We start from the raw sequence: 11,835 nt of genomic DNA, 5'->3' as shown, positions 1-11,835 counted from the left end.
TAGTATTTAGTATAAGATATAAGAACAGAGCTATTATGAAATTAAATTATATTTAAAAATAATGATAATTTATATTTTGGAAGTGAATTGAAGCATTTTTCTTTGCAATATATGCTAAAACCCAAGTATTTTTAACACTTCCTTAGCAATTTGATATGGCCTGAGATTGCCAAGTGTGAATCTCAAAGTGGAGAGATAAATTGCTCTTATTTTACTTCATGTTGTGATGCATATTTTCGAATATCAAGATGCATTTAATGGCTATAAAAGAACTAAATCTTTTTTATCTCAAAGATTTAAAATCAAAATAAAGTTTGTTAAATGGTCTAGTTACTGAAGGATTCTAAGGTATACTATACCTTTAACTTTGCCAAAAGCAATCATGGGGGAGGCATCACTGCTGCAAGCTTTGTAATAGTACTTAATGCTCTACAAATAAAAACTCAAAAACTCCAGTACAAGGAAGAGCAATCTTATCAGAGTTATTTAACAGGAGGAGAATGAATACAGCTAAATTAGAGAATATAAATTATCATTCAGATTTCAGAGACAATGAGCAGGAGGACAGACTTAGATCAAGTTAAAGCCTGCATGAATACAAAATATATATATTTTTTTATTTAAGATTTTAGCTTCTTGATTTGTCATATAGATCAGTTGTTTGTTACTTGGATGGAACAAGTTTGAAGTGCTTATGATCTTTTCTTGCTGCATCTTTTGGAATTCTATGAGATCTCAAGCATTGATCTCCTTATGTAATGACTTGCTCAAAAGGAAGTTCTTCTGAATCTAAAATGCAAAGGTTAAAAGATAGGATGCTTGGTGCACTAGTTTGAGTATGTCCTCTGGTGGTTAATTTCTTTTCCAGAGAGTATCACGTTTCATATGCAAAACATTCACTGGCTTGGTCAGTAGTCAGGTGATGAATGTGTGATTTTCTTTTATAATTCTTGTGAAAGCAATAGCCAAATTTGATGAACAATATGAATCCATGACCTGATTTTAAGCAAGAAATCTTTTGCGGTTGATTAAAGAGCCATGTCGCATTTCACTCGATTTCCCTTCTCGCTACTTATCCATCACAACTTGTCATCTTATTAGAAGTGTTTTTCTGTGATGCAGAAACTTACAAGTTTCATCACTCATTGGCCATTGTTGATTTTCCTGGAAAACACAGTTTAATAATATATAACATCTACAAATTGTTCTTAGATACTGTTCAGTGTTCAGCACTCAAAAAAGCATTGCCAATTCCTATTAAATCTATGATGAATTCCTATAAAGATAATGATCGTCCTACTGTATGCTGATTGATTCTCTCATATCTCACTTGATATATATCTTTGTAATTATTTTTGTTGCATCGACGACAAACTGACACTTGAAATCCATAACCAAAATATTCTGAAAAGAAAAGTAAGCAGTTGCAAGCTTGAGGAACAAAGCTTCCTTAGTGGTCATCTGCTGATTCTATCGCATGGAGCCGGTATCGCTGCATAATAATTCATTCATAGAGCACTGAAGGGGAATAAGAAATGCTCATTCCTGAAATCTTTCTACATCCATTTTGTGGACAAAATCAATAGAATCTAATGAGAATTTTCAGCATTTTTTGCTTTAAAGAGGTCAATATTCTCTTATATTGCCAAAGGAGGAAAATTGCAGTGACAAAAGGAAAGAAAAAGAAAGGAAGAAAGAGGCCTCTACACTTGATGCTTAGGATACCATAACAATTGGAAGGCTTTTTTGGAACAACCAAACAACTTGACTACCCATAGTATTTGTAAGGCCTTAGAGAGCATAATTACTCAACTTGACTACCCATTATTCTGTGGCTAGAATACCATTAAAAAGTAGTGAATCTCTCTGTTTCCCTCTCCCTCTCTCTCATCTATCTATCTACGCAAAGTAGCACAGAGTACAAGAGGAGTAGACTGATACAGGTAATGAGCTCAAGGAGATGACTCAAGAATATATTCCCAAAGAGGAGGTCAATAAAGAACATAAAGTGAAACAAATAAAAGAATGTTGTCCAAATACAGATGATCTATGTCCTTGATCACTATAAATACAGGATGAAACAAAGCAATAGAAGCAAGAAAGAGAAGGCCAACAAAAGCAGAAGAGAAGTCTTGCATGGTAACAAGAGTATCTTTGATAGCCAAGGATGACTTGCCTGTAACCTCTGGGAGGTTTCTGATAGCTAAAGAAAAAATCTCCATTTGGTCTTATAGGCAGTCTCCTTGGCTAATCTCAGTGACTCTTGTTCCCTATGATAGACCAAAATCTCTTCTTCTTCTTTTCATGATTAGATGAATTTTTTACTCATGATGTTTCCATATGGAGTACAGAAATGGAGCATTGTACAACTGCAACATGATATCTAATATCAGAAGCATTATCTCCAAAATATACATAAGGCCCTAATGAAAAAAATTATTATGACTTTTGTAATCATGCCTTCCAAAAAAATACATTTTTATGTGGGGGATTCCAAAGAAAATTATCTGCAATGATATGATTTCTGCAAGAATTTTTCTAAACCACCGGATTATTCTTAAGCCGGTGACTTCCGGTGTATAAGAGCCAGTTTATACCAACACCTCGTTTAATGGTTCATGATTCTGTCATGTGTGGATCAAATAAAGATAGTTGAGGATGGTCTAGTTCCTCATAGAGAATACATTGATTATTTGCACATTATTGAAGGACTCATTAAGTAACAAGTATTGAAGTGTTTAGAGCAGTTAAAGTAACAAACAATTCTCAGATAACCCACAGTATTCTTCAACCAACCATAAGGTAAGCTAGATGCCCATGCTATCTCTACACCTTCCTCTCCTTATAGTAGTAATCAACATGAACTATTCAACATTAAAACTAAATTTGAAAGAACTTTACCATTAAGTGGATGCTTTCTAAATATGTCAAAATATATTCCTATTATCCTTATCCAGGGATTGTCAGCCAAAAATAAGTAGCAGAAAAGCAGTGTAGTTATGATTCCACCAAATGAATGTATGGGAAAATATAAAAGAAAATCTAAGAGAAAATTTAGTATTTGATGTTAATTTAGAAATGTAAATTGTTGCCTGACAAACTTCATTAGTAAGATGAACTGCATGTCATTATTTACCTTTTCAATATGCTTCAACAATTACTTTGGACACTCGATCACTTATCTTTCTTCTGAAGTCTGATAAGTACCATGATAAGCATGGAAAGATGCAGCATAGATCAAAACACTTCATTTTCATTAAAAGTAATTGAAAAAAAAAGAACTCAAATGCATCACTATCACTCAGAAAGAGAACCTCAAGGGATCTTAATCACAAGTCAAACACCAACTTGCATGGAACCAAACCTTTGGTTAGTGGTGAATGTCAATGACTTTATTATGGTGGGAATCAAGTTGATGTCTGCATCGAATAATTTTAGAGAACGAAAATAGCTCAATATTTTTTCCTGTTGTGATATTCTTGTGCATGGAATTATAGATTTGCATGAGATCATGGGCATCTTGCCCTTCAAACTTGTTCATTGTCTCCCCTCGTTTGCACAATGGAACATAGCCTTAAGGCAAGTCAGAGGATACACATTTCGATGACCAACTTCTGACGGAAAAGTTCATTTGTGATAGGTGTCAACACAGATGTCGGTCCTCAAGATATCGGTAAATATATTCCTATGAATCCACCAAAAGATTAGCAAGACTAATAGGCCATATGAGAAATAATATATGGATGAAGCACATTATAAGTAGAGCCATGTGAAGCTAAGGCAAAATCATTCCACTCTGAAGACTACAAGAGTGGAAGAAAGGTCTTACATGGAGATAAGAGCTTATCTTTGATAGCCAAGGATGACTTGCCTATGTCCTCTTGGAGGTATTTGGTGTTTAATATATCTCTCATACTTCGGAAGCTCTGTATGGTTTCATAGGCAGTCTCCTTGGCTACTCTGAGTGGCCCTTCTTCCCCATGCTAGGCCTATCTCTTCCTAAACAACTATCCATATTTAGTGACAAAATGAGGTGAGTGAGATGATGTGATCAAGTAAGTGTTTGATTTATCTCTTCTAAAATGTATTTACCTCATCACGTACTAGTTTAGTGTGCTGTGCTGGATGACTAAACAAGTGAATTCTTGCTTGTTTCGATTTCAGATGCAGCAAAGATGGTATCGACGATTAGGTTGAGTGGGTCATTGAGTAATAAGTTAGTTTCATGATTGTGCAAACCATTTCAATATTGCTCAAGTAGACATGACTCCTGATTCAATTTAATATACTACTACTGCCTACTGAATTGAATTCTTAAACTTATCCAAAGATTTCATGTATGTGCAATACCAAAATGCAAAGATCTTTTACTTCGCTAAGTTCTAATATGCCAACCTAGTTCTCCTATATAAGAATGAATATTTGTTGAAAGTTCTCAAAATTCTCTAACAGTATCTACATCTGAAGTTTGATACAGTCCTCATGTCGCCCTTCAATGGACACTAAAGTATGGTATTCCTCATGTTGACTGTGAATTTACAGAATAAATCAACACACTTCTACTCCTGAAGGAACTAGAATTGTTGATAGACACACCTCTACAAATTGAGATTGATTAAATTGGGGTCGTTTCAGTTTGATAACTACAATAAAATGATCATTAGGTCGACATAGCAGTATTATCCATTGTAGGGATGGACAAAATCCAAGATAAGGAGGAAAATAAATAGCAATCCAAAACTCAAAAAGGAAAGGGAAATTTACTAATTATTAAGCAGAACACGCGTAATATGCTATACGGCTCATAGAAAAGTTGAATTCTTAAATCGACAGACGTAACGGAAGCCAGGCAATTTGAGGAAACACTAAGGAGATGACAACTAATTACTGACAAGTAATAATTGCCTTCAACATGAAGATTAGGCAAAGTTAGCTGTTCTGAATTAACGCTGGTACTTCTTAGATCTTTGAAGGCGAATTTAGAGGAAAGAGATTGAATAATGAAATTCAGAATGACATGAGGTTATCATATTCCTTTGTAGGTTCATTTGGAATGGAAGTATGGTAGAATTTTTTAGAGATTGATGAATCTTCTTCAAATATTCAGATAATATCTATTCTTTGATCTGTTCTTCAATCTGCATTATATCAAAGAAAAGGAACACAACACACACTATTCTTCACTCGATATTTGCAAGGTATTTGATTAAGCTCTGGAACTTGTTAGGAAATCTTTGCTGTATTTGCCACTAGGATAGGACCTTTTTAATTCACAACTGAACAAATTTGCTGTCTTTGACCATCATTTACGCAGACTAAGTATCCGAAAAGGAAAGGACTAGTCTATAGTCAGAAACTACCTCGGTTACTGCATAACTGTCATGATAAGAATTTCAATGAATTGTCTTATTCTCATGTAACATTAATATGCAAGGATAGACTACATAAAAGTTAAAGGAAATCTTCCTCCAAGTATATCTACTTGCATGGCTCCTGCTATTCTCGCGAGAATTGCTTTGGTGGAAATTACTCAATTTCTTCAGTAGAATTCTCGGTGCTATCTCCATTATATATGCCAGCACATCTTTGCAGATACCCTCATACTTATTATTTTGACTCTATCGCAGTAAATTACCAATAACGCCTTGCGCATTTGAATTGTACTCATGACAATATTTCGTAACTCGGGCAATTTACTTCATTTTACTTGTACTCGGAGTGACGCCGTTTTGATAATTGGTGACATAGATCCTCCAATTCTAGCAGACTAAAGTTACTGAAAACAACTATGAATAGATGATTTGGTATCATTTTAGGCTTTTGTATAATATAAAATCTTCTATTGTCCATCAACTTCTCAAGTTGAGTGAACTCAACTCACTGAGTCACAACTCATCTCCCTCCTAAATCCATTCAAAAACAAACAAGATGCTCTGTATTTTTCTCTCGTAAATCAGGGGACAATTTTGTAAAACCCCATTCAAAAGAAAGTGAATTTATCTCACTTCATTAACAACAAAAATCTGCAAGTACACCATTGAATTAATTGCCTCCCCCCCTCCTTCCTCTTTAAAAGCCCACCCGAGTTCCTTTCTTGTTCTCCACCACACCCCAATTAGCCTCTCTCTCTCTCTCTACTATTTTCTTATTAATCGACGATGGTTCTTCTGACCATTGAAGATATAGCGAAGAAGTTGAAGACCTTCGCCAAAGATGTCAAGCTGCCACCCCAGCCTCCAAGGAACCTCCGCAACATGCTCATTGATTTGAACTCTGAAGCTCCCCTGCCAGATGATTGGGAGCAATGTTTAGATATCAAGGTTATCTATCAATCATCATCCCCACTTTTTTTTCTCATAAAATTATAAACTCAACTTTCCAATACCTTGCCAATATATCTCTACATTTCAAAAAGTTTCTTTCTATTCTTCTCATTAGTCTCTGTTTTGCAGACACTCTGCCAAAGAAACAGAGTCAATACAAGATTATATTTTCTGTTCTTTTTGTGTGTGTGTGTGTGCATATTTCGAAGGGTATTTCCTCCATTCTGACATTTCAAAACGTCATTTTTTTACTTTCTGAACAAAGGAGTTGTTACTCGTATATATTGTTATGTTTTTATTCCACAGACTGGAGAAATCTACTATGTCAACATGATCTCTGGTGAGAAGACCAACAAATATTTTGAGATGCCAAATATCACTGAACCAAACTCTGACGACGAGTCTGATGATGGAAACAGCAGTGGGAGTGGAAGCCAGTCCTTGAACTCTGTTGTCATCAACCCATCCCCCAAAGTAGAACCAACTGAGATCGAGTACCTCGTTCTGATTGGATGCACTGCATGCCTCAAATACATGATGGTTGCGAAGAGTGTGAAGAAATGTCCTAAGTGCGGTGGTGGAAAGCTCGTCCTCTTCGAGGAGGGCGGCTGCGCCTGATGAGCAGATGATGCTTTGGAGATAAGCAGGGGAGGAGGAATAGGAAGTGCTGAAACCTTTTCATAAGTAGCTCTGTTTTCTACCTATGTACACCCCCCCCCCAGGTGGAAGTAATGAAAGATCATATTAATAATAAATAAATACCATTTAAAAAAATTTGTGTTCTGCTTCTCCTAAACTATTCAAAAAAAAAAATTATGTGGTTTTGTTCTTAAAAGTTTTATGTTAAAATTTCCCGGAGTATTGGATGTGTCTAAATTCCGCCTTTCTCATTGTGAGAAGAGTCTATAATATTTACTAGCGATACTATTTAGGAAGCAAATAGATATAACGTAATTAACAAATATACTCTTATTTTATTCTTGTCGGTTGTCAATCTCGACACCCGTTTATAGGGGTATCATTGTCATTTTCATACAAGTCGCTATGAGAGCATATCTAATTTTTATATTATGTGAGTATTACATAATATTCTTTTCAAATTGACTTCTTTTTAAAAAATTTATTAATCCTTTTTTTCTCATTTAAAATTTTCTCAAGCACAAGGTGTTTGTAAATTTTACCTTTACATCATGAAAAATATCAATTATACATAGGAAGTGATACTATTAGAGCAAAAGGTAAAGTATATGACAAATATATTCTTCTTTTTTCAGAGAAGGTTAGAATTGATGGATAGTATCTAACATTTGGCCGCATCCACTTTTGTATCACATTACCATTGTTTAGCTATGAAAAACATCACCCATGAATTGCAATCAACAATGTCACCTAAGCAAAAGATTTACTACCTTCTGATGGAATTATCTTTCTCATACTCAAATGTCTCACTAAATGATCGAACGATGTAGAAATAAAGAGAAAGCTACCTGTTGATCGTCTTCATATCTCTAACTCATTTATCTTCTTCTTCTTAAATATCTTAGTTCTTTCTAAGATAGAAATTATCTTCTTCTATCTTGTCCCGCTCTTATATATTGTGCTAGAATGGAACAACTATCAAACCATAGTATGAGGATTTATTTTATTATACTAATGCTATTGATTTGGATGAGAAAAAAGATATATTTTTTTACAAGACGAGAATGATAGTATCATTTACAAAAGTATAAATAGACAATAATGTTTAATTTAGAGTTGAAACCCAAATTCTCTCCAGTACTGCAAATCTCTCGAGGTGACTTTGAAGCCAATTTGAATACCTATTCTCTTTGGACAACCATGATATATTTATTAATATTTTTAGAAATAGTAATATTACTTAAAAATAGTGATATTCTGATAATATATTATCTCTCTTTGTTATTTTGTTGAGTTATGTAGTCATTTGGGATGAAGAAACAAAATGATATGTTAACGTAAGTCATCATGTTTTTCATTGTACCATTAGTAAAGATGCTTTAAATACTCAATATATTGAATTTGAACATATAGAGTAACATTGCTGAATTATCATAAACATATTTTGGATTTGAACGATGAAATTCATTCTAATTGAACCAATGAGATTTAATTAACTTACGTCGAACTTTGTTATTAAATTACAGTGTTTGTATATTAAGAATGAAATACTTAATTTTAGAACTTACAAGTATAGTCGAACAAATTAGTGATCGCAATATTAACTATAAGAAATAGAATATCTACACCAAATAAAACAACCCTAACAATAGTCCCAGAAGTTAAAAGAAGATATTCTTAATAAATAATTCCACATATCCTTACAAAGTGGATATATACTATATTACTTTTTTTTTTCTTTTTAATTGTAGGATTCCAAAGAAATCGATAAACTAAAAAAAAAGGTATAGAAGAACCTCAAAACATTACTAACCACAAAATTTTAAAATTAAAACATTAATATATATATATATATATTAACATTGCTAAATAAGTAAAAACTATTTTATACGGACCGATAGAATTTAAGACACCTAACCAAAATAATATAGTAGAAGGTCTTACTTCTTGGAAGTTTTGATTAAACCCAAGATGAGACTTTTAGGAAAAACCTTTTTTTTTGTTATTTATTTACGATTAATAATGAGTTATTTTATTCAAAAAATATTTTTTATCACGGTTTTTTAACTGTCGAGTCATCTCATTTTACTAGAACGGCAAAATTGAAAGGAAAAGGAGAAAAAAAAAAAATCTTAATTGCAAAGGGGAACAGAAATGAGTTTGGCTGATAGAATTAAAAACTAAGTGTGTTTTCGTGCAAATTAACCAAAATATATTAATCTTGATAAAATAGTATTTTTTATGTTATCTTCCCGAAAGATATAAAAGTTAACCTCTACATAAATATTAAAATGACAAGGTGTAAACTGTAAATCCATGAATAGTTTGGAAAAATTAACCGGCAAAAGTATCAAGTCTTAATATATATATATATATATTCTTCCACAAATGGGATACCATTTTTAAAAGTTTTTAATTATTTTGGCTATATTAATCTGCCACCTCTCGACTTCTTCTCCACGACTCCACCACGCCGCAGCTTAGGGGTGAAAATGGATTGGATAATTGGATTTAATTTGATCCGATCTGACCCGCTAACTAACTCAAAAACGGATTGGATACCGGTTAAATGAGCTACCGCCTACCCGACCTAAATAAGGATACAGATACGAGTCGTAATTTAAAAAACAACCAGATCTTGATCCAGATACGGGTATAATTTATTTGCTGAGATATCCGTTTACTCACATGGTATACATAATTAAGTAAAAATCCTACTCTATTCGACCCGTTAACAGAAACCCTCACCCGTAAGTCCTAACTCCGCCATCAGCCACCACTAAACTAGGGGTGAAAACGGATCGGATAGTGCTCAACTCATATCCGGATCTGTATTTTTAGTTCGGATACGGATATTAGACGGATAGCAAAATTTAAAACCATATCCTAACCAGACGGATACGGATAATTTTCAGATAAAGTATCAGATCTTAAACGGATATTGATTAAATTTAAAATAATTATAATATTTTATTTAAATATAATTAACACAAAATTATTAAGAGTTTTACAACAAATAATTTTTTTGTATGTCAAATATATAAAAATCTCTATAAATAATATATAATGTATTATTAGTAATAATATTAATATTTACTATTTAAATAAGCAAACTAAAAATTGTAAATCATTTAAAAAAATATGCAGGTAAACAGATATCCGATATCCGTATCCGAATCCAAAAAATATATCCGACCCGTATCCGAATCCGTATCCGAATTTTTTTCAAAAATTCTATCCGTATCCGAATCGGATAGAAATTTTTTATCCGAATCCGATCCGAGTCGGGTCGAATAGCGGGTCGGGTTGGAGTTAATCCAACCCGTTTTCACTCCTACACTAAACCCATCTCTCTCTACCTCTCTCCCTCACTCCCTCTTCATCAGCCACCATATCCATCTCCCCCTCACTCTCTCCGACCTCTTCACCGTGCCGGTTGCCGCTTCCTCCGGACGCCGCCTCACGACCCTTCGGTCTTCGCCCGAGTGAGTTTGTTTTTTCTTTGTCTGCGTTTCCTCCCTGTCAATTTCTAACAAAAAAGAGGGATTTTGATCACATTAAGCATAAATTAATTTAGGATACAATTCGGGTGCCACACTTGAATCTAGTACAACAAAAGGATAAGAACGTAGCCGGCAATATAATTTATAAAAGGCAACCTTTATCTGCCTTTTAATGATTAACAAGTGAACTTTTGACCTTTTAATTTCACTTTTTTTACTTCTATTGACCAGTAACTACTAGATATGGTTGGCATATTAAAGTAGTATGCTCCTGACTCTTCAATCTTTATTTTTGGCACGATATTTCCCAATAACAAGAATGTCAAACTTAGTTGAACTTTGAATTTCTTTCCAAGGATATATGAAACACCAATTTATTAAATAATATTAACAGTGAGCTCTATTAAGTATCTCTAATTGTTCAGGTAGCTGCCTCTGCATTTCAATTTGCAATTGAAGTGCTTCATTAGTTCATTTATCTGCATGGTTCTGAAATGAGCATGTAGTTAGTAAATTATACCATGGCACAATGATGGAGTACATTTTACTGTCTCTTATTTGTCTGTCTGGTTCCAATGTTCAAGTGGCTCATTGATGATCCATTGGCTTCAGTTGTTCTATGTATTGTCAGGGTGCAACCTGTAAATGGTACATCTATTGTATTTGTAATCTTTACTTTTTCCATAACCTAGTTTGAATTTTGAACTTAAGGGGAGTCTTACCATTTTTCATATTTCCACTATTAGCTTGTGCTTGAAGATTCTTACTCAGCCTGTATGTCTAGGAAACAGAATGGCCCATGAGCCTCATGACTGATTTTGGTATCTTCTGCAAGAGGATATTTAATATTAGCTGGTACCTTTGTATTTATCTTATTAAAAATGCTGAGCTATACATCGTTACACTTACTATCTGCTCCTCCGAGTGGATTCACTGCCTCTACAAAACACTCATAGAGCTCCACTGTCCATTTTAATCTTAGCTTTTACTTTATGTTTTAGTTGATTAATTTAGTTTCTTTACCTCAACTTTCTCTTTATGGTGTATGTACATCATATCTCTTATTCACTTATTTCTATCTATTTCATGTGGATGTTATCATATGAAGCTTTGGATGGATCATCTACCTGCCTACTCCTATCTATTAATGTTTAGTATTATGTGGTAAATGAAGATTTCGAATGAACTCTTAGTATCCAATATGTATTCATATTCATTAAGATATGGTTTTTATTCGATGTATATCTGCATCTGTTTAAAATCTAATCCATATTTGATAAATTTTCATATCCATTTTATTAAGATATAATTTTAAATTTTGCTATTTGTCCAATATTCATATTCGTATCCATATCTAAATAAAAAATATA

General features: G+C 33.5%; 1 protein-coding gene across 1 annotated transcript; it reads left to right on the top strand.

The window, feature by feature from the left end:
- Positions 1 to 6,158: 6,158 nt before the first annotated feature.
- Positions 6,159 to 6,941, top strand: LOC140768360 (protein CURLY FLAG LEAF 1-like). Its single transcript, XM_073108614.1, has 2 exons — positions 6,159 to 6,320; positions 6,630 to 6,941. The coding sequence occupies exons 1-2, from the start codon at positions 6,159 to 6,161 to the stop codon at positions 6,939 to 6,941; spliced, it is 474 nt and encodes a 157-aa protein (XP_072964715.1).
- Positions 6,942 to 11,835: the final 4,894 nt, after the last annotated feature.

This window comes from Typha angustifolia, chromosome 10, assembly GCF_048772165.1.
Source record: "Typha angustifolia cultivar Huaian chromosome 10, ASM4877216v1, whole genome shotgun sequence".
NCBI classification, from domain to species: Eukaryota; Viridiplantae; Streptophyta; class Magnoliopsida; order Poales; family Typhaceae; genus Typha; species Typha angustifolia.
Note: the sequence above shows the minus strand (reverse complement) of the source record. Positions and strands in the feature narration are given on the sequence as shown.

Bases quoted from the DNA above. Each gene is read 5' to 3' on its own strand.
- LOC140768360 (XM_073108614.1), top strand. From the start codon at position 6,159: ATGGTTCTTCTGACCATTGAAGATATAGCGAAGAAGTTGAAGACCTTC. The intron at 6,321-6,629 runs GTTATCTATCAA...TTTATTCCACAG, and splicing joins AGCAATGTTTAGATATCAAG to ACTGGAGAAATCTACTATGT.